The sequence below is a fragment of the Anguilla rostrata genome, chromosome 8 (genome assembly GCF_018555375.3).
Source record: "Anguilla rostrata isolate EN2019 chromosome 8, ASM1855537v3, whole genome shotgun sequence".
Taxonomy (NCBI): Eukaryota; Metazoa; Chordata; class Actinopteri; order Anguilliformes; family Anguillidae; genus Anguilla; species Anguilla rostrata.
Window position 1 is genome coordinate 30,021,208 of NC_057940.1, and position 23,471 is coordinate 30,044,678.

At 42.6% G+C, this 23,471-nt stretch overlaps 1 protein-coding gene across 1 annotated transcript in view; it reads left to right on the top strand.

Moving 5' to 3' along the window:
• The window catches only part of csmd2 (CUB and Sushi multiple domains 2), a 259,924-nt gene that overhangs the window by 149,400 nt on the left and 87,053 nt on the right, over positions 1–23,471 (top strand). The window contains exons 13-25 of the mRNA XM_064347643.1: positions 475–657; positions 4,446–4,772; positions 6,366–6,560; positions 8,330–8,468; positions 9,552–9,739; positions 11,116–11,304; positions 11,592–11,708; positions 12,012–12,227; positions 12,616–12,804; positions 13,740–13,909; positions 14,334–14,490; positions 14,709–14,900; positions 17,474–17,600. Coding sequence (XP_064203713.1) covers positions 475–657; positions 4,446–4,772; positions 6,366–6,560; positions 8,330–8,468; positions 9,552–9,739; positions 11,116–11,304; positions 11,592–11,708; positions 12,012–12,227; positions 12,616–12,804; positions 13,740–13,909; positions 14,334–14,490; positions 14,709–14,900; positions 17,474–17,600 — 2,389 coding nt within the window. The remainder of the gene's footprint in view (positions 1–474; positions 658–4,445; positions 4,773–6,365; positions 6,561–8,329; positions 8,469–9,551; positions 9,740–11,115; positions 11,305–11,591; positions 11,709–12,011; positions 12,228–12,615; positions 12,805–13,739; positions 13,910–14,333; positions 14,491–14,708; positions 14,901–17,473; positions 17,601–23,471) is intronic.

A 23,471-nucleotide genomic window follows, 5' to 3' on the forward strand; every position in this document is an offset into this window, starting at 1 on the left:
AATTACGCTATATTCACGTGCGTGTGTGTGTGTGTGTGTGTGTGTGGTTCTGCAAGAACTATGGCATGAGATACACATTTCAGAATATATTGCATACCAGTGGCAAGACAGGCGAAGCCAATACCTATTAAGCAACCCTGAAGTGTAATATATTATTGTACATGCACTGACACAGGTTGATTTATAGCTCTTATACTATGGCTACAACTATACCGCATGCAACATCTCAAATGAAATATTGCTTTGATGAAACAAATGTGTTGTGAATTGTGTTAGTATATCGATTAAAAAAAAATTATCATCAGGCCATTCCTGCTCAATCTTTCTTCCAAGCAATGCAGGTTAAGCAAATGCTCAACTGTGCAACAGCTGTGCCTATTTAGTTCTGTATCAGAATCCTTAATCACTGCCATTCTATTGCCTGCCCGTTATTCTCATGAAAACCGTTCACTTCTCTCTACCTTCATTCCGTAGAAATCGATCAGGGCAGCTGTGGAGACCCAGGCATCCCTGCCTATGGCAAGCGAGAAGGGTCAGGCTTCCGTCACGGGGACAGGCTGCATTTTGAGTGTCTCCCAGCCTTTGAGCTTGTTGGGAAAAAGAACATCACCTGTCAGAAGAACAACCAGTGGTCGGCCAAGAAGCCCGGCTGCGTATGTGAGTGGGCCTTTCCCATCGATCATCCAGTCAGGATATAAATCTAAATCACCGTGGTTAATGTCTTTTATTTATCTGCATGCCTCCAAGCTTCCCGGAGCACTGTGCAAGTAACATCTGCTTTAGCACATAGAATGTAGTGTAAATTAATGTAATCTGTACAGCCGTTAAAAAGTGATTAATTTACATCCATTTCTATGACAATAAGGCTGGAGACTTAGGTGGTGTATGTATTATTCATACGGCTGGATATCCACTGAAGTGATTCAGTTTGATCGCAATGTTCAAAGATACAACTGCTTTGTTCCACTCAGGAAGCACAACACCATTGCATCAATCAGTGTGTCCCCCATCACCAAGCTTTATTGCCAGTGTGGCGATCTCCTGGGTGGTGATGTGTGTAGTCTTGTTTCTTTCTTTTTCTTTCCTCTTAACCTGCCTTCTGTTTGCTCACCTGCATTGCTCACCTACATGAAGATGTTGAATCCATTTTGGCATTGAATATTTGCTCACATTGCTCTATTCTGCCCTTGTTTCTGTGTCTTCCCCTGTAGACTTTTGCTATTGCTCGTTCAGTTTGATTTCCCCACCCAGTGTCGGCATGTAAACACAATGTACACCTCATTCACACCGACATCCCAAGTTCCCACTCTGCCTACCCCCTGGCAACTTATGTAATTGTCAATCTGGCATTAATCACAACGTTATCAATCCATACAATGTGTCGCCATATTTCTGTAAGGTAGTGAGCTCACAGATATTGATAAGTGCCATTGTTTTTAAATAGATCATTTAGCTTATCGTTGTCCTTGTCCTACACTTACGCTCACGTTGGTATGCATGATCAATCCACGGCTGAACCGTTTCTTTACTTGTAGTCCCTACTCAAGCCATCTATCACTATTCACATACCTACCCAATGGTTTCATGTCAAGTATCGTAAAGTGATTTGAGCCGGATGAGTTAAAAAAAATGTCCTTGAAATATAGTACCATTGAGGGTTTTTCATTCTTTGTTTTGTTCATGTTAAGCTGCGAGGCATAATTGTGACTGCATTGGGCTCAGTGACTGCATTGCACTCAGCAAGCCAGCAGAATTAAAATGCTAAGAAATGCGCTGCCAAAATCAGAATGCAAAATGAAAGCGCATAGCAAATCACTCCAGAACACGGGTCGGCTCAATGAGTTTGAAGAGCCTGCGATGGTGGGGTTATTTAACACATCTCCAGCAACTGAAATTAGATAAAGGTGTATTGATTGGTTGCTGAGGTTGGACTGCTGAATACAATTCTTAAACACTTTTATTGATTGGAGAAAAAAGCATTTCATTGCTTTCCTCTGAATATCCTTGCCCTATTATGAGTGTAGCAGACAAGCTCCCTATTTTGTGAGAAGTCTCTCAATTATACGGACCTTTCCGGACTATTCGTCTGCCGCCCATTTTTTGACAGCCGTGTTTTATCCTTCCTACGCTCTCTCCCTCCCTTCCATACCATGAACAATGTGATAAATCGCTTTTCCTAAAGTTGCCGACCTATTCACATAGCAACACATAGAACAGACCCATTACTCTTGCAATCCTTTTGCAGCAGCTAAATGTGTGAAGAATTTAGCAGTGTCCAGATTTGATAGTAGTGAGAACTACCATCACTCTCCAAGAATTTATCTCAACTGAAATTCTTGGTGAATTACAGTGATGGAATAAGGGTATTTTCTCAAAGAAAACTGGAAAAGGAAAATCTGTGATAACATAAAGGCAAATGGGAATAATGCCTGTTTTACCTTTACATTTTTTGTATAATTTCAGAAGATGACAAAGTAAAATACATATTTGGTGGTCCAATTGTTATTATTTTTAATGGCAGTAATGGCATGTATCATTAAATACGTTTCCCATAGTTACATTTGTAAATATGTTAAATCCGCATGCACAGCTCAGCTCTGAAAGTTACAGATTTTCTCTCACTCCCCCCCCCACACCTTGCCCATCATTGGTACACTTTTCATCTAGGGATATTAAAAGAATGCGAGCAAATAACACCCCCATCAGCCGCCTCCCCAGTCATTTGTTCCTTTATTTGCCTCACTTTGTGTAATTAGTTCAATAGGCATCCTGTTGTTCTGAAGGCTGGAATAAAGGATTCTGGGTAATCCCAGGAGTTTAATAACCTTGATCCATGGATTTCATTACCCAAGATGATGTGCTGATATAAAGACGATTTTGATGTGAAGAATACACTCGCTAAAGTGTGTGTCAACACTGGAGAGTGCAAATGACTAAATAGATACATGTGGTACTTATGTGGTTTTATTGTTTGATTACAGATTAAATAAGGAAAGGCTCAGACATTAGACAGAAGGGTAACAGCAGGGGAAACACAACTCGCACAGTTCTATAAAGGGTTATTTGGTTTTCTATGGAAATTTCCTCAGTGCTAGGTGGATGCCATTTTGGGCCTGGACCACATTAATTGAGAATCATTAGGCAGAACGGCACAATTAGCATAATTGAGCCCCTACATTAGACTGGTATGAATGAGCAGGTCTGTGTGAGCGTAAAGCAGCCACCTCCATTTCAGGAAGTTTTAACAGTCAGAATGAGACCTGTGCACAGGTGGGCCTCAGTAAAAATGCTGGCAAGCCATCTGCCTTTAGTGCACTGGGATGAGCAAAAATGTCTGTTCAGGCAGGTATCCAAACAGACTGTCTGGATGACTGAACAAATTGCACGCAAACACATATGCATGCGCACACACACACACCCACACACATACAAACAAACACACACACACACACACACACACACACACACACACAGGCCTACGGAGAGCTTTAAGAAGGCCATACATCAACAAACAGCATTGTGTAATGGACTGGATACCTCTATTTGGTCTAAATGTCACTCAACATGCAAGTGTGTACAGGCATCATCATCCACAGCCACCCTCCAGGCCCACATTGTCCCCCGCCGCTCACACTCCTTCCTTCTTCATCTCCCTGTATTTGATTCCGACTCCACCCCCCCCCCCCCCCTTCGCTCTGGAGCATGTCTGCACGGCAGCGTTAACAGCACTGTGACATTGCATTTCATCAACAGGGGAGCAGTGCAATATCCTGGGGACGTCCCTTTAACTGTGCTTTCCTCTGAGAGCAGCGAGACGCACCCCTAGAGGGTGAAACACTGATGTGCAGAAAAACGCGGCTGATATATTGCCAGCCTCAGGGACGCAATAGAAAGTTGAGAATGAAGAAACAGATATAAACATAGCCAAGCAAAGGAGTATGAACTATGAAATATGACTGTGTGCCGCATATTGACCAGGGGCAGAGGGTCCGTGGGTTGTCAGAGCCAGAGGGGCTCCAACAAAAAAAAACACTACGATGAGGAGTATGCATCCTCCGCACACAGCATTATTATTTTTTACACTGTCCTTCTTAACCTAAACATTGGAGTTTGGTGTATTAATGTAAATAAGCACTATAGCTTGATTGACAATTAAGGTTTATGACAAATAGTACATTGCGGTTATACTATTTGTTTTAATATTTTGATGTAGGATCTAACATCCCTCTGAGATTTCTTGATTATCTGTACCATGTTGTTTATGAATGACAACAAAACACAATACCTTAATTATTCAAACAAGTATCCAGCTGTTTAAATGTGATGATATATTAAAAATGTTGAGTTATGTATATCAGCTTTGATGCTGATTGTGTCTGCTAACCAGCAAGTGTAATAATCGATTTGACAAACTGCTTTGACTATTTGCTTTCCCCTTCCGACAGTCTCCTGCTTTTTCAACTTTACCACCCCGTCGGGCATTCTCCTGTCGCCGAACTACCCTCAGGAGTACGGGAACAACATGCACTGCGTGTGGCTCATCATCACCAAGCCAGAGAGCCGCATCAACCTGGCCTTCAACGACCTCAGCATGGAGAAGCAGTTCGACTTCCTGTCTGTGAAGGATGGGGGCAAGGCTGAGTCGCCCATCTTGGGCACCTTCTCTGGCGACGTGCTGCCCTCACCCATCACCACCAGTGCCCACGTGGCAAGGCTGGAGTTCCTGACTGACCACACCAACACTGACAGAGGATTCAACATTACATTCACCAGTAAGAACAAAGCAGCTTTTATATGATATACTGTACATCCGCTGGCTTATTGTCTTGGATACCATTACCAAGAATGAGGAATCAATTATTATTTCATTTTTTAGATTCAAAGCAGAGTGTGGCACACGTCATTATTATAGAAAGCTCTTTTTGTTTCTACAGTACCTCTGTTGCCATGGTGATCACTGCATGATCATTTGAAACTGTTGTTCTGGCACACTTCTGTTACATGCATGCATACGGACTCTTCTCCTGCTCATGGTTTTACTGTGTTGTTGCTGTAACTTCACAGTGCAGCGGTCACAAGATGTTCACGCTGTCTTTGAACTTTCAGGATGACTAACTGACACCTTCAGTTTTCCCCAGTTACCTTATTCATTCTCTATCCGCTCCACAAAGTCAGTAGTGCCAAGGCATACTGAGTACAACAGAGGATTCTTAACCAACTCATATTCACCAGGACTAAAAAAAGAAAGAAATGACTCAGAGAGTGCATAGTTCTTTGCACACTTTGAGGGGGAGATCCACTAATGGGTGTAGACTTTCTGGAAGGGAAAGTTGAGCCAGAATGGCCTAAGAGAAATTGCAGGGCTTTTTTTTTTTTTTTTAACCCTGGAGCTAATCATGAGAATAAACATCCCCTGAAAGAAGAGGTTTCTCTTCAATTTCAGAGAGCTGTTTGTCTAATCTGATTCTAGGAGGGAGCTAAACAGTCAAATTCTTTGCAGTTTCACATACACCAATTTGGACATGTGGGCAGCAATCTGTTGCAATATCCCAGTTATCAGAACTTAAGAGGAAAAATAACCAAATTAGAGGAAGCCCAGCACATAACAAATTCATTAGCGACTTACTGTGAAATTAAATGAAATTCCAGCGGCGTTAATTGGAGCTGATGTTGCCTAAGACGGGTCTGTATTACTCCACGTGACTTGTTTGACACACTTAGGAGGGCATGTTCATTCTGCCATTCGTGTTAATTAAGTAGACGTCAAACTCTATTGAAGAAATTGTTGGAAGTTTAATAAATAAAGTGATGGTGATGGATGAGGTACACAGACATTTTAGGTGAAGAAAATCTGGAGGAATTAGTCGCGGAAGTGCGAGTAACCCCTGCAGAATTGAAGAAAAAATGTGTCCAGACACTGACAGCTGTGTGGAAAACTGAGATCACACCCCTTCTGGTGTGTTGACTCTACCGAGTCCATCGATGAGTTGAGCACATCCTTCAACTTAGTTGTCAAGCTGAAGAAAAGTGTGTAATAGAAAATCAACCATGAGAGCTAAGTGAAAGTGATCGGTCCATTTTCGTTTGATGCGGGACCCAACATGACAAGCTACAGCAGTGATTGAGTGTGTGAATGAATTTGTTTATTTATTTTTTTTTGTGATGGAGTATGTAGTTCCACAAATGTTTTCAAAATCGCGTTCATGGCACTTTAATGTGATTTGTATTCTTCTCCCTCCTACCCCTCTCCATATACCCCCTTCCACCCCACCCTCTCAACCCCCACACGCTTTCCACTCTACCCACATTCCTTCCCCACCCTACCCCGCCCCGCCTCACCCCGCCCCACCCCGCCCCCCCCGCAGCATTCCGGCACAACGAGTGCCCCGACCCGGGCGTCCCTGTCAATGGGAAGCGCTTTGGAGAGAGCCTGCAGCTGGGCAGCTCCATGTCCTTCCTGTGCGAGGAGGGCTTCGTGAAGACGCACGGCTCCCTCACCATCTCCTGCATCCTTAAGGACGGGAACGTGGTGTGGGACAACGCCGTGCCGCGCTGCGAAGGTGACTTCCTCCACGTCACATTCGTCCCCGTTCTGATTTCCCTCCTTCCACACGGAGCTGTTCCACCCAGGGCACACAGCGAAGTGTCCACTGTTAATTCAGCTCTACGAGCTTATACTGTACTGCATGTGTCCAATAGGGATCGAAAGTGTTCAATCCTATTTGATTTAACTCCTAACAATTCATATTGCAGCAGAGAGGAGTAGTATTATGGAGCGGTATAGGTTTGAAGCTCTGTGGTAAGGCACCATTGTTGAGCTGGGATATCACCCTGAATCTTGCGATATAAATTGACAGTATATGAAATATGAGCTATGTCAACCACCATGCATATTATATGCTAAGCAAATAAAGGATATATTTTAAAGTAATGGATGTAAACAGAAAGCACGAACCACAGTCGTGTCACATGGTATATATTATACACGACAGACTTCAGTGAGTGAAAGGGTAAGACATCGAAGTTAAGTGTCCTTGTTAGGCAAAGTCTGTGGGATTTGTTTGTGAGGCATGCAATGCAGCAGAGATCATCAGCTCGTTCCAGATGGTTTTTACAGCCTGATGTCCGGGCTCTGTCTCTCCATTTTTATTCATTAGGTATGTGCAGAGAGGCACCTCCATTAGATTCAGGTCTTAAACCATGCGGGAAAAAAAGCAGGAAAAAAAGAAAAACTGCAGCAATGGGTGTCGGGTTTGCTGGCCTGCACGTGCTCGGAAACATTGATATATACGTAGAACGCGTTTTCGTCCCAGGACCAGAATGGGATTTTGATTTTTGTATTTAAATGTGCCGCGTCTCGGCAGAAGCAGAGCTGCGATGGAATTGCAGATAGGCCACTCTCCCTCTTTCCAGGGACGATTTCAATGGATGTCATTAAAGACCCATATTACTCCGCTGCGCTTGTATTAGCCCTTTTTACTCGCATTGTGTAAAGATCAGTGGAGTATTCAGCCCAAAGTTACTGCCAGAAATGGCGAATGGATAATTCTTGCAGTGCCAAGAATTTCGACACTACTGATCGTGCTGCTTCATTAAAGCAGCCAATCTGCCGGTAATTGCGTTCTGCGCCAAGGAGTGTAATCTCGCACTTACAAAAACACGTGGCAGTAATAGCCTGAATTCGGTTCCACCGTGTTGATGACTGAACTGCATTCCAAAAGTGGCGCATTTTGTTTGCGGATCAGTAAAATGGCAAGAAGGACAGATGCTCTAGTCTTCTGATGGGCGGCGTAACTTTAGTGAGTTCCAAAAGTGAGTGTGTGGAGCTGCCAGGAGACTCCATGCCCAGGGGAACTTCCCCGCTGTCTGATACTCGGGATTCTAAACTGTAGTGATAGCCTCCTGTCTTGTGAAATGAATGCACACATTTCATGCTATTCTGGTCATAAAACAGGGTTTGTATTTGCTTTATATGCTTTACTTAAAGGATGAAATCAATGCCCGCTCTTCTGGTCACATCACTCTAGGGTTTGGCAGCTGAAGACATATTTGGGTAATGCGAATGTTGGCAGAGGTGGTATCAATTCATTTTTAAGGACAGACTCAGATCCCAGTTTTGAGAGATGGATGCCTGACCTTCCCTTGCTTCTCTCCTGTGATATTTAGTCAAAACATTTGATTGCTTTACTTTGACAACAAGATTATCCAAATATGGTTGTGTCCTTGTATATTTGGGGTTGAGCCTTAATGTCGCTTGACAAGCATGCACTGTGAATTGAGTACTGTGTGTGCAGGGAATAGACGTCTCTTCCCTTCTCTTCTCATTCAGCACCCTGTGGAGGGGACCTCAAGGCCCCCAGTGGGATCATCCTGTCCCCAGGGTGGCCAGAGCTCTATAAGGAGGCTTTGAACTGTGAGTGGGTCATCGAGGCACCACCTGGGTACCCTATCAAGATCATCTTCGACAAGTGAGTTACCAGCTATATAACTTAGCCATCACAAATGCGTAATTTGGAAAAAAAAAAAAAAATATATATATATATATATATATATATATATTTCATCTCGTCTAGTCTCTCATCTCCCTCTTGCTCTACGCCTCTGCACTTAAGCAGGAATGATTTAGTATTTATGATGTTTTAACAGGAAAGCACAAGCTCTCCTCTGGTCAGTCTAAGACTGTAACCCCGTGCCATCCCCATCTGTCATTCAATTTGTCTGCGCATGTGATTTTATTATAAAATTAGGTGCATAATTTCAATAAAGTTTTATTTGTTGTGACACATGGTAGCTTATCTCTGAAACACTGAAATGTAATTGGGTCAACATGACTTAACCATCCAACAACATAACCATACACTTTAATTGGAAACTCAGCAGCTGCAGTAAAAGTAATGTACCATAGCCTGCTTTGATGACTGTGCTTGCCTGTTTTTGTGCATTTGCACGACTGACGAAAATTAGGGGAACCCACAGACAGACCCTCTTTCTACATGTGACGTGGTGTGCTCTCTCTGTAACACTTCTCTCTCCACTCCCTTTCATCTCTCAGCATAAAAAAAATAGATACAGCAGAAGTGCTTGTTGCTCTTCGATTTTATGGAACATCAATAAAACATTGCCTTCTGCTCCATTTAATTTGCTTTATTCTGAACTGGCAACAGTTTATTCGATGCCTTGGTAATAATACAGAATGTGCTGTGTGGACGACAAGCAATGTGCATATGCATACCTCCTTTACAGTGTATGTCTTAACGGAGCATTGCAAATGTTTTCCAAACATGCACATGAGCATTTTGTTTAAATGAGTCCAATAGGGATCCCATGTGGTCCGTGAGAGTAAAACATACTCTTATCAGATGTGATTTAACCTTAAAGGGTTAACCTACAATGTAAACACTGAACAATTAATGAAACAGAGCTTATAGTCTCGTTATATAATGCTAATCATATTGACTGTTGCCTACAGAATTGAAGCTTAACAAATCAGGCTGAGTGAAGGGCACTTTGCAGTATAATCCTGTTAACCCCCAGCCGTGTTTGTTCTTCAGGTTCCGGACAGAGGTGAACTACGATATTTTGGAGGTGCGCGACGGGCGATTCCCCTCGTCCCCCTTGATTGGCAGCTACCAGGGCACCCAGGTGCCGCAGTTCCTCATCAGCACCTCCAACTTCCTGTACCTGCTTTTCTCGACCGACAAGAGCCAGTCCGACATTGGGTTTCGCATCCGTTATGAGAGTATGCATCCCTTTCCATCATCAGCATATTACTAATGAATTCAAAAACTCTGAAATAGCTATTTATGACTGTGAAAAAAATGCATTATTCAACTGGTTCCACTGCCAAATATTCACCATCCGCTATGATAAACATTTCATTAGCAGTCTCTCTAAGATTCAGGAAATGACAGATATTTTCTGGTATAACTGTTGATGCTTTTTCATCCCCTGTATCATATTTATACATGTAATCATTTGTTAAAATGTTATATCTATTTTATAATTCAGTAGCAGTACCTTTGCCACTTCACTCAGTAAGGAAATGTGCACCATTGTGGTGATTATAGAACAGATATGTCATTTTAACAGCATTATGTTGTCTGTAAGAATCACATTTCTTGATGGTTGATTCTTCTAAGTGGTTGACTCCTTGCCAGGGTGTTCTCAGAGGTGAGTCTCTGGCCATTAATGATGATGTCAGGTAGTAGCGGAGTTTCAGCATCCGTGCTTTCCGCCACTCAGGCTTGCAGGAGGGACAGATAGAAGGATGGTTTCCCATAGAACTCCACATCTGCCTGTCCCTGTGTTCGATGTCCATGAAGCTCACATTTCAATCACTGTTCAAACATACGTTTGTTGACATGAGAGCTCTTTGTTCAGCCAAGTGCAACATCTATCATTATTAAAGCCCTGCAATTATCAGCCCTATTATTTTTAGAGCTGCATATTCTGCTTCGGCTATTACAACTCCTACTGTGACAGAACCAAGGCAATATCAAGCACCAAAGAAGAGTATATTAATGAATCTGTATTCAAAGCGATCATCATCAGTCCATCAGTCTATGCCATGATTTAAATGGGCAGATCCGCAATTATAAAACAATAGAAGATTGATTTTATTGTATAATCCCAGGCCCACTCATCCTTCTCTTCATTCTGCTGCAATAGAAAAGGAGGCAAAAGGAAATGGCCATTCTCCTTCCCTCCTTACTGAATCTGCATGCTACTATGAGCTCATGTCTTTTTATACCTATGCCAGTCGTGTCTTGTAACATGAATAAACCTTTTTCGAAATGAAAATCCACATCCCTGCTTTTACTCAATTATGCAGTAGTACCACAACTTGTGGATGTTCGCCAGTGTGTGTTAAGCTAAAATTGATTTCAGTTTTTTTTTTTTAGTGTGCAAGAATAATTTTCCTTCTTTCTTCCCTGCCCAGAATACTGAAAAATCATGCGTATGTCTTGTGGCTAAGTACTATGTACAGGGTGTTAAAAAAATAGAATGTGATTGCAATTAAAGCATTAACACATTGGAAGGGAATTTTACAGTGATAATAGTTTTTGTACTTGCAAAATGTAAAGTCTGCTAATTTCCCTGGGTCCTTTTCAACAGCGGTGCAGCTGCAGTCCGATCACTGCGTGGACCCAGGCATCCCTGTGAATGGCCAGCGGCATGGCAACGACTTCTATGTGGGCGCCCTGGTGACGTTCAGCTGTGACTCGGGGTACAGCTTGAGTGACAGCGAGCCCCTTGAGTGTGAGCCCAACTTCCAGTGGAGCCGCCCCCTCCCCAGCTGTGACGGTACAGTCGCTTTGCCCTCCTCTCATAACTGAACAGGGCTTTACAATCAGAGCTGTCAATCATTTACCGTTGTAAATTTGTACTTTATTGAAAGGTCCTATCGATTTCCTCTCCTTTTTTCGTCATACAAGTCATTTTTGTCAATATGTTTATGTCCTTCAGCCTGGGTTCATCTTGTAAAGTCAGTTTTAGTACATCGTCAAAGCTGGAGCCTGTGTGGGTCTAAGCAGAGTGTTTATGGGTGGGGGTTTATGGCCACTTATGGACATGCCTGCCCCTATCCACAGCTCTCTGTGGAGGATACATCCAAGGAAACGCAGGAACCATCCTTTCCCCCGGCTTCCCTGACTTCTACCCCCACAATCTCAACTGTACCTGGATCATTGAGACTTCACATGGTAAAGGTGAGCACGGAGCGAGCTCTAGGGGGAGTTACCAGGACTCCACATCAAACCACGAGGACTGGATTGGATTGACCTGCACACTTGACTTTAACTTGTTTTTTGGTGTACTTCCCTTCTGTCTCTGTCTCTCTCTGATGTTGTTTTTTTGGTTTGATTTGTGTTTTGACAGCTTCTTTTTTTTTTTTTTTTGTTCTGGTGTGAAGACTATGATGTTTTAGTAAAGGAACATCAAAAGTCTCTCTCTCTCTCTCTCTCTCTCCCTCTCTCTCTCTCACATACACTCCCTTTCTTTGGCTCCCTCAGGTGTGCAGTTCACCTTTCACACCTTCCATCTGGAGAGCCCGCACGACCACTTGCTGGTGACGGAGAACGGCAGCTTCTCCGAGCCGCTGTGGAGGCTCACGGGCTCCACGCTGCCCCCTCCGCTCAGCGCCGGCCTGTTCGGCAACTTCACCGCCCAGATCCGCTTCCTCTCCGACTTCTCCGTGTCCTACGAGGGCTTCAACATCACCTTCTCTGGTGAGGCGCTGTGACCCTCCTCCAGAGGACTGTTGGCTCAAAATGTGTCATTCCTTACAAGTACTTTACATTATAGGCCTAACATGCTGTCAAAATGTCCGATATTTATGAATAATGAAGTCCTGCACCTATACCCACTGTGCATACACAGCCATATCCTGTATATATAAGTTATATATCTCTGTGTGTGCGTGTGTAAAATGAAAAATGGCCCATAACTTTCAAAACATTATACGAAATTTAAAATTTCATATAAGTTTCTCTCTCTGATCTCTCCCTCTGATCTCACTCTCTCTGCCCATCTCTTTCTCTGCTGGCACTTTTTCTGTCTGATGTCTCTCTCTCTCTCTTCCTTCCCCCTCTCTCCTCTCTCTCCTCCTCTCTGCAGAATATGATTTAGAGCCTTGTGAGGACCCTGGCGTGCCCCCGTTCAGCACACGCAAGGGCCTGCAGTACGGAGTGGGGGACACTCTCATCTTCTCCTGCTTCCCGGGGTATCGGCTGGAGGGGCCGCCCAGGGTCACGTGTCTGGGGGGGCGGCGGCGGGTGTGGAGCTCCCCTCTGCCAAGGTGTGTGGGTAGGTGGTCACGTGCTTTCATTTTGCTTGGTCAATATTTTACTTTCAATCCCCTCCCCCTTCTGCTGTGCCCTCAAAGTAATGCCTAGCTGTAATTTTTTAATTCAGTGAAAAGGAATGAGCTCTAGTGCATGTGCTGTTCTATGAGCAGTTTCTCCCTCTCTTAGGCATACACAGAATGATGTTCAAATATGACAGTACAAGAGCTAGAGACATAGCCCACGTAGCCTATCCTCAATAACAATAACTCGGCTGCCAGATTTCTTCAAAATATTAAGCAGGGGAATTGCTTGTGGCTGCAGACTTAGAAAGTCATTTGTTATGTGTAGGATTCTGGCACTCTAACAGATGCAAGTAATTAAGTTTTTTTCTGCATATTTGTTTTTTTTTTGTTTTCTGAAATGGGTCAGGCAATTTATGAAGTAACAGGAATTTCAATGCATTCAATCAGATTGCTTTGAGCTGCTGTACAGTTTAGAGTCAGGAAATATTTATGTGTTCTTTTTCTGTAATTTTCTTGGCCTGTTTTTTTATATGTTAATCAAGAGAATGTGAATTGGTAATGACATCACAGAGACAAATTATATATAGGAATAGGCAAACCATGGACAGATGACAAATAATGTTTATTATTATCAAGATTGCTTATTTATTTATGCAGTGCTTAGCTCTAAATCGGCGGTTTCCACAGCACAAATAATGTGCCAAGTAAACCAGATGTGAAATAAATAAGTGAACAAAAATCGATAAAATAAATGATGTCTCTAAACGAACGCTAGCCTGTCTTGAGGGCTATAAGCAGGCACCAGCCCCACGCATCCCTGCACACTGCATGTCCGTGCACGTGAGCATGTGCATGTATGCACTGAGCATATATGTCTCAGGCTTTTTGTAACACGCCCTCTGCCCCCCCCCATCCCTCCACCCCCCCACAGCTGAGTGTGGCTCCTCAGTGACTGGCACCCAAGGGGTCCTTCTCTCACCGAACTACCCGGCCTACTACGGGAACAACCATGAGTGCATCTACTCCATCCAGACCCAGCCGGGCAAGGGCATCCAGCTGCGGGCTCGAGACTTCCACCTGGAGGAGGACGACACGCTCAAGGTGAGTGGAGGGTGTCACTTGTACCATAGCATGTGTATTGTACTGCAAAAATGTGCAAGGGCAGACCTCCACTGCTATCTTGAGCATTTTGACTACAAAGAGTCGAAGAGTTGCTAGAGATGCTCGATAATAATAAGGTGGTACCGGTATCAACCAAAAATTGTTTGGAACCTGCTTGGCAGAATTCAACATGTGCCCCTGGGACTAATAATTTTCCTGCGGGAAACCGTGAATAGACCAAATGTGTCCTGCTGAAAAAGTAGCCTAATCATAGTCATCTGAACGTTTCATTTATTATGTACACTCCATTTATTATGTACACTCCTGTTTTGACCAGGGATTTGAACATGCACCTGTGAATGAATAATTTAACTTTTAATTGAGTGAAGTTCTGTGTGTGTTGTGCCTTGTGTGTGCGTCGCAGGTGTTCGACGGCAACAGTAACCGCGCTCGTCTGCTGGGCTCCTTCACGAGCACGGAGCTGCTGGACACAACACTCAACAGCACGTCCAGCTCACTGTGGCTGGAGTTCATCAGCAATGCAGAGAACACCAGCAAAGGGTTCGAGCTGCACTTTACAAGTGAGTCTAGGACCCTTCCCAGGGCGTGACTGTCTCCCCTCAATAATGACAACTGTATTGTTACGGACCTCATTGCTGCATTATATAAATATAGAACTGTTATAGACACCATAACATCGCATTTAGGTCCAGTAGGTACTGTACGGCTATGGCTGCCGCAACCAATGAATCCTGTTGCCTGGTGCCCTTTGTGTTCATTGGCTAACCGCTCTCTCCAGGCTTTGAGCTGGTGAAGTGCGAGGACCCCGGAGTGCCCCAGTTTGGCTACAAGAAGGAGGACAAGGGCCACTTTGCGGGCAGCGCGGTGTCCTACAGCTGCAACCCGGGATACAGTCTGAAGGGAAGCGAGGTGCTGACGTGCCTCAGGGGAGAGAGGCGGGCCTGGGACAGCCCCCTCCCCCTCTGCGTAGGTAAGACTCGAGTTGGACTTCCTACAGCCACCTCAGCAGGATTCCCCACCCACCCCCTGAGAGAAAACAAAAACCTGGTGGTTCGTTATGGTGCTTGCCCTGAGAAAAGTGGCTCAAAGTCAACACTGCATTCAAGGATTATCCTCAAAGTTGCACCCACTCCAGTGAAACCTTGTACTGATTCACCCGCACCACCCAGCAAACGCATCTCAGCCACGGCACCTGACAAGACACCTCTCATAAAACAGCCCCCTTCGAAGCGAGGAATTTCAAGGCTTGTGTTCTCACCACAGAGACCGATAAAAGCCGTTTTGTAGCTGGTGTTACACCGTGCCGGTATGTCCCTCCAATTGCATTTGTCAGTCCATTCTATTTTCTTGCATTTCACATATTCCGGCAAGTTCTAGCTGGTTTTAGACCTTGTGCAACTTGTAACTCGTTTTCGTATCTCTACGGAGTGAAGGGCGAGCTTTGAAAGGTTGAGTGTAATGTCTTTCCCTCCCGCGTCTCTTTCACAATGGCAGCGCAGCCGTCCTGTGCAGACTCCCCCCCCCCCCCCCCCCCCCCGGCTGTAGCTGGGAGAGAGACTGAAATCCTTAATGTAGTTTCATGACTTTTGGAGCAGGTCATCACTGCAGTCCAGGAAGATGGGTTTGTTTCACAGTGATTTATCACTCTGGTGTCTGCCGTGCTGGGCCCTTCATCTGATACAGGTTGAGCGAGGGGAAAAAAAGAGAAAATAACAAATAAAAAATAAAAACTGGAAAAAAAGATTAATTTGATCACAAATAAACTGGACACATGATATATGCTTTCATTTTTCTTTTTTCGCTCACATTTCTTTTGAAGATTCTCAATGTTGGAAAGAGCCCTTGCATTTTATTTTCCTTGAGTGCATTGCATTTAGTTTTTTTCCCCCCTATGTCTGTTCCCTACACTGTTTTCCCGTTGAAAGGAATAATGATCAGAGCCAAACATCCAACCATTACTGCCATCCACATATATGATGCATAATATATGAGAGAGGGTATGGCACCGAGAGAAATTTGTAAACACATTAAAAATGTTGTTTGTCATTAGACGTGTGGTGACAGCTCCTTTCAGGTACGTTTGATATTTGGTCTCTACTGCATGCCACCGTTAATCATCAAATAGGGAACAGCAAAATTATTTGCCTCAGTTTACAATTATAATCCACTGCTACAAAGCAGGACTTTAATGCTGGCACAGCAGGACCCCATATCCCGACTTAACACAGTAATAGCTGCCCTCCCCCCTTCCTGTTTACATAGAATTTCACTCAAAGAGGGTCACGTGACTCACGGTGCTTACATGTTGTAGATACCTGTGTCATAATATGACATGGTGCATGTTGGGTAATAGCTATGATGAAACCTGGCCCACGTCACTCTGAGCTCCCCCGTGTTCCTCAGCAGTCGCGCATTTACTCCCCCCTCACCCCCCCTCCGTATTAGTCATTGTTCACTGAATACAAGTGAAGTGCTGTCTCTGAATACCTTATCGGTCTTTGAATAATTAGTGGTCACTGTCAGATGGCAGTTATAGTGACTGCACCTGCTTTTTGTTAAATCAGCTTTTGTTTTGTGCTGTTTTATTATGGTGATAAAGTAACTGGGTTTCCAACCAAAGCTGAAAGTGCAATTCTTTGGTAGAACCCTGACACTGTATCCTTTCGTTTATCTCTCTATATAAGAGCATCTGCTACGTGATTTTAATGTAATACTGTATAATGTACCATTACTTATTTTTTTCTTTCTTTATTCATGATGAGGTACTAGTGACATATGAATATAATATACACTGCTGAGCTGAGCATAAAGTGCATTTTTTGAGGCTGTAAGTTTTCCAGTTGACTGCCAGAACTGTTGACCTTGAGTCTATTAATGGCCTGTTAAGGTGTATTCATGTCATGCGTGTCTGTGTGTTTGTCCGTTCAGGTATGTGTGCAAATGTGTGCACGTGCGGGTGTATAAAATGACTCAGATTTGGTCTGTGACCTCTGGGACGCTCAAAGGAACTCACTGCTTACTGAGCCGTGAAACTAGAACTGTCAGATTCACAGGCCCCAACATGGTGACAAAGCAAGTGATTTGTAGCACATAGCCGTACAAGAGTGTGATACTGTACCAGCAGAAGGATGGATCCCTGTACATTGAAATATCAAATTTACTGTACCCTCAATATATAGGGCTGAAAATATTGTGTCACTGGATATCTCTTTCCATGGTGAGATGCATGTCACCATTATTCACAATTTACGGGGTATTATTTAAAGAGGAGCGGCACAGTGGGCTAGCGTTATGTATGGTAATATTGCAGGCAGTAACATTACTATTACAAAAATGCTGAAGCAGCCCACTGTATGACATAATGTGGTGGTGAGCGTGATCCATGGGCGAAGCTCTGGCATTGTACCCTTAATAACGTCCTTATCCTGAATGTCCAGTTTAGTATTATCCCACTGTATCCATGAACAATATATATATATGCAGTATATATGTGTGATGGAAGTGAATTCTAAAATCTACACATCTGTGTCTGTCTTTTCCAAGCTGAGTGCGGAGGTGTGATGAAAGATGAGCTCAGCGGGCGTATACTGTCCCCTGGCTACCCGGCCCCTTACGATCACAACCTGCACTGCATTTGGACTATTGAGGCAGCCTCCGGAAGCACCATCGGGTGAGTTACCATAACATAATGATGAGAACAGGCCATTCAGCCCAACAATGCTCGCCATTTTCCTGACTAAATCGGTGCTCTGATTACCTACAAACTAGATAGTATCTAACACCGTAGGAAGCCTTGTCTTGAAAATCCCCAGAGTTTCTGCATCTACTACGTGACCTGGCAGGCTATTCCACACATTGACTACTCTCTGCATGAAAAAATTATTCCTAATGTCTGTACGGAATTTACTTTCTGCTCATTTAATTTATGTCCCCACTTTCTACGAACAGAATCCCCTATATGAATCTAACAGCCTCAATCAAATCACTCCTGAATTTCCTTTTACTAAGCTTGAAGAGATTAAGCATCTTATATCTTTCCTCATAGCTTTTATCTTTCATACCAGGAATCAGTTTGGTTGCTCTTCTTTGAACCTTCTCCAGAGCCTCTATATCTTTCCAATTTGTATCATCTGCAAATTTGACTAATGTACTTTCTATGTCCCTGTGAAGGTCATTGATTTATATGAGGAAGAACAGTGGTCCCTGTACCGATCCTTGTGGGATTCCACTTCCAACAGTCCCCTGCTCAGATAATATCCCTCCTACTACTCTTTGTGTTCTGCCTTGTAACCAGTTCCGAATCCACTCTGAAATATGTCCTTGAATTCCTGTCTTCTTTGTACTAACAAGTCTCTCATGTGGTATTTTATCAAATGCCTTTTGGAAATATAAGTATATAATACCATAAGACTTGTTATAATCAAAACACTTGGTAGTTTTTTCAAAGAATACCAGGTTTGTCAGGCATGACCTTCCCTTTTGAAAACCATGCTGGCTATCCCTTAGGATGTTGCTATTTTCAAGAAATGCTTTGTGTCTCTAATGATAAATTCCAGTATTTTACATGTGATGCAAGTTAAACTGACAGGCCTGTAGGTTCCTGGATCAGTATGGCCCCCTTTCTTATATATTGATATTATATTACTTGCTTCCAGTCCTCAGGTATTTCTCTAGTTTCTAAGGACTGTCTAAAAATACCTGCTAATGGTTTAAAGATGATCACACCTAAATCTTTGAGTACTCTTGGGTATATGCCATCAGGGCCTACTGCCTTATTTGTCTTTAGTTTAAGAAATTCATCCAGTACTTCTTTATTCTCTGTTTCAATATCTTATAAGACATGCTGATACTGAATATGCCATCCAGTCTATTCTCTTCTCTTCTCTAACCTCTTCTCTAGTAAAACCCAAGTAAAACTATTTAAGGCATCAGCAATATCTTTATTCTTAGAAAGCAATGCTCCTTCTTCATTCCTCTGTGCAACTGATATCCTCTTTGGCTTTCATTTTCCTATTATCGTAGTGAAAAAAACATTTAGGATTACTTGTTGCATCTTGGGCAATTTGCCTTTCAAATAGCCTCTTGGTTTCCCATAGTTTTCTTTTTTTTTCACCTTAGCACACATATTACAATATTTAGCCTTATTACTCTCACTACTGTCATTTTTATATATCTTACAGTTTTGTTTTTTTCCCCCTCAAACTCTCCCGTATGGCTTTGTTCATCCACTGGGGAGACTGCTTCTTGAACTTAACCTTCCTTAACCTTTGGAATAAATGTACATTGTGCCTCAAGAATAACCCTTTCGAAGCTTTTTTCACAATTTTCATTCAAAGTCTTACAGTTAAGAAGTTTCACCCAGTCAATATTACTTACATTTTCTTGCATCATGTTGAATTGGCTAGTCTAAAATTAAAAATTCTGGCCATAGAGGAGGCCTTGTTAATTTTCCATAATACATCAAATCTAACTGCAGAATGATCGCTAGTCCCAAGTGGTTCAATTACCTCTATGCTACAAATTCTGTTCGGATCATTACATAGCACCAGATCCAGAATTGATTTCCCTCTTGTAGGCTGATTGACATACTGTGCCATTTATAATATCTAAAAATGCTTCCTCAGTTGTTCCTTGTTCTATCATCAGTTTGCCATTAATAGCAGAAAAATTGAAGTCACCCATAATAATAGTCTCACTTTCCTGACAAGCTTGTTTTATTTTTCCAACGAGCATTGAGTTCACACTGTCTGAAGCCAGCAAACGGTAACATACGCCTACTGTAAGGCCCTTTTCATCTTCCCAATGAGCTTTATCCAGATATCCTCACTAAAGATGAGCTAGTCAATTTCTGGAATTTTCTGCACATCAAAATTTTCTTTTACATAGAGACCTACACCCCCACCTCTTTTACTGGATGTATCCTTCCTAATGGGTTTGTACCCATCTATATTATATACCTCCCCAAGCCATGTCTCTGTAATCCAAACTATGTCCTAGGCCCCACTATTCATAGCAGCCTCAAGTTCCTAAAATTTATTTTTTTATGCTGTTAGCATTTAAACAAGGACATTTCAGATTATTACTTCTACACATCTTCTCCTGTTCCCTCACCCCAAGCCACCCTTACTACACCTTTGCTTTAAGAAGACTTCATTAGTGTTCACACCATTATAGGAAGCCCTGACAGCTTCCATCCAGACAGTCTGCACTTCCCTACCCTTTTCACTTTCTGACCTCCCTCACTGCGATAAAGGAGAACTTTAGACATCTCTTCAATCTAACTGCTATGTATTTTCTCTGAAATGTAATGGCTGTTTGTATTTTTCATTCTCATTCAAAAAATGTTTTTTTTTTTGTTGGTAAAATAAAACAATGGCGATTTTAAACACTAAAAATTCTGCCATGTGTTTTCACTTGATTTGTGATTTAACTTGAAAACAATGTTTTGTCAAGATGAATGCATTAAAATCATGTGATGGTTTATGTTCATTCTACCAAGAGTGATTCAGTTATTAGATCACAAGATAATAGGATGCTTGAATGGAAAAACAAGAATTGTTTTTCTCCTATGCAAATTTCATTGAGTAGACCCTAAGAACCCATGCTAAAATATGTTTGCAGTTAGTTATATAATTTATACTATTTTCATGTTATAGATTTGAGGAAAAGTCTGCATTTCATTAATTTTAACTCCCCCTACCATGGTCTCATGACATGCATTTTTGTGCTTGCTTTACCTATAAATGTTGATGGGAGATTTAGTATGACAGGATGTGTCTTGTACCTTCATACTAAAAGAGATGTCTCCTTGTTTGCCAGTACCAGGAACCAAATCAGCATCGCTGAAATGCTAATGTCTTCAGTATGGCGCTGTATCTCTACCATATCACCTTAGCAGTATTTCTAAGCACCAGACCTTTCCTGCCATAGATATACACATAACGGAAGGACACCCGCCATCATTAATTCATGCTGCTTCATCTCTAGCTTATTTCGCATTAAGTCTTGCAACAATGAGGTGGAGTATGGCTTTAATATTGTTGCTCATCTGTGATTTTATTGTCGTTCATCCGTTTCCGTTTCTAAATTTACTTACATATTTATTACATTCATTATTTCTATTTCTATTTTATGGAGTGATTAAGGTCCTACTTTTATCCGCTGTAAAAAATACATGGTAGGGGAAAAAAGAGTTTTTCACTGCTAGTGAAAAACAATATGAAACCATATCAAAAACAGAAAGTGTTTGTGGTATTGTGCACTTTTCTTCTGCTTCTTTTTTCCTTAGGCTGTAAATAACTAACTCTAGTAGTTTTATTAGTGTTTTTCAGCGTGGCTTCAGATAGCGTATAGTATGTGCCCATTGAAGTGCTATCTTTCACACATCCCTTGAAGCTCAGCTGGAGAAACCATTCAGCAATGAATGCCAGAGTTATTTAGGATGTCAAAAAACCCAGAGGTATCGATAATAGGACATTATCACCAACACACTTTCCTCCAGGCTCTTGTTAGCCTACTGGAAAAAAATCGAAGCAAACAGCTATGCTGGAATGAGTAGAGGATACACTGAACTTTCTTCATTTTTTTATGTTGGAAGATTTGTGCAGAAGTCTGTGTAATTGGTGCCAGAAAGTCAAGAGTTAGCCTGGCGGTTTATGAAAATGAGTGTGTCGCTATGGTGATGACGGATTTTATCTTCTTTGCAAAGAGAGGGAGAAGGAAATGCAGGAGGGACGAGTGAGAGAAGGAGAGAGAGATACAAGGAGTGAAAGTGAAGAAATAAAATCAAGAGAAGGGAATTATTGTTGAGCATTACTGTTTTATTATTGTCTGGCAAGATTCCATATTTTTAATGGTATTTTTAATGGTACTAAAGGCTTTGGAAGTAAAAAAAGGACAAGGAAAATGATGTTTGTGTTTAGTGGTCTATCTGTCTATCTGTCTATCTATCTATCTGTCAGATGTTGATGTGGCTGCCTCCATTTCACTGCAGATCAGCAGCTGGGAGGGAGAGAGTGGAATGATTGTTAACTGCTCTATCGTGTTAGAAATGGAAGGTGCAGCACATAATTTGCCTTGCTATTATCCTATGGAGTACATGACTGAGGGTGGGGGTAGCTGTTTAGGCTATACACTGAACATAGAACCCTGCGTACACCAAAGCCTAATTTACAAGATAGAACCAAGATAAACCAAATTTACAAGATAAACAAAGAAAGGATATACTGGATGATTCCAACATTTTACTGCCCTATAGCCTGCTCTGGAGGCTATAGTTACTGTAAATAGCAGGGGCTTAACATGAATCAGCACAGAGCAGTAACAGAAAACGAATGTCCACTGAAGAGAATGCATGCTGGGAAATGTGTACTTAACTTTGTTGAAATATGCATATTCCTGTTTCTGTCACTGAGGGTAGGTCAGTATGCCCCAAAAAAAACAAGTCTATGAATTAGAAATGAAATTGGTTAGTCATACAAATAATTGAGAAGATTCAGAGTTCGAGCCTGAAACCACACCCATCCTGATTTTTATGTGAGATCACGTCGACTGACGACAATAAGCATGATTTTCAGTATCGGCTCCACGTCTCTCGGAAATGCTTAAACCTGTTCATTTGCAGCCTGCTATGCAATGAAACTCTGCTATGCAGGCTTTCCTTCAGGGAGAGTGGATGGGCGAAGAGAGGAAACAGGTGCCAAAAATAATAGAAGACAACAACAGGAAACAAACAAGAAGGAATGAAATGCCAAGCCGGGGGGTGTAGATCAGAGAGAAGATATGACTTGGAGCATAGAGGGAAGGTTAGATGAGAGAGAAGAGCCAGAGTTTTGGACCATCTGTGTTGCCACCTCTCCTCTTTGGTGAATGTGAGTAATTATCTTGAGGGGATCATCAATTTGGAGCAGGTGTTTGGGGTGGGGGTGTGTTGATAATGAGTAGGGAGGTTAAGAGAAGTTCCTGCATCACGGATGGAAGTTAATTAAAATTTGCCAAATCTCTCTCTCTCTTTCTTCCTCTCTTGGTCACCCTCTCTCTCTTTCTTTCCATCTCAAGTTTATCTCATTCTCTCACTCATTCTCTCTGCAATGTAAGGTATATATACATATTTCTTTGCTTCCATCTTTTCATGATCAATTATTAAGTATCATTTGCAATCCATGGGAATTGAGCCTGGGAAGACTGGGTTTCCCTCACTGATGCACTGAAGCTAATGAGGCCGAGCGAGGCTGGAGTGAGCCGGCATAGATGCGGGCCGTCCCATGGCTGCAGCAGGACTGGGCTGAGGGACAGCACTGGGCCCAGGGGAGGACACATAAGAAGGGGGGGGGGGGGGCTGTCTTTGGTCCCCTAGGAAAGCCCTGGCACTCTTTGACATAAAATTCAGAAGCAACACCAATATTCCTGGGACAGATTCTGGAAGGATGCACCACCACACTGGTGCAGGATACAGGAGGGGTGTGGCATTTTGAATAGAATATGGGGGGAAGGGGGTGGTACGGGGTGGTTGAGGACAGGTTCCGGTCGGTGCGACAGGCAC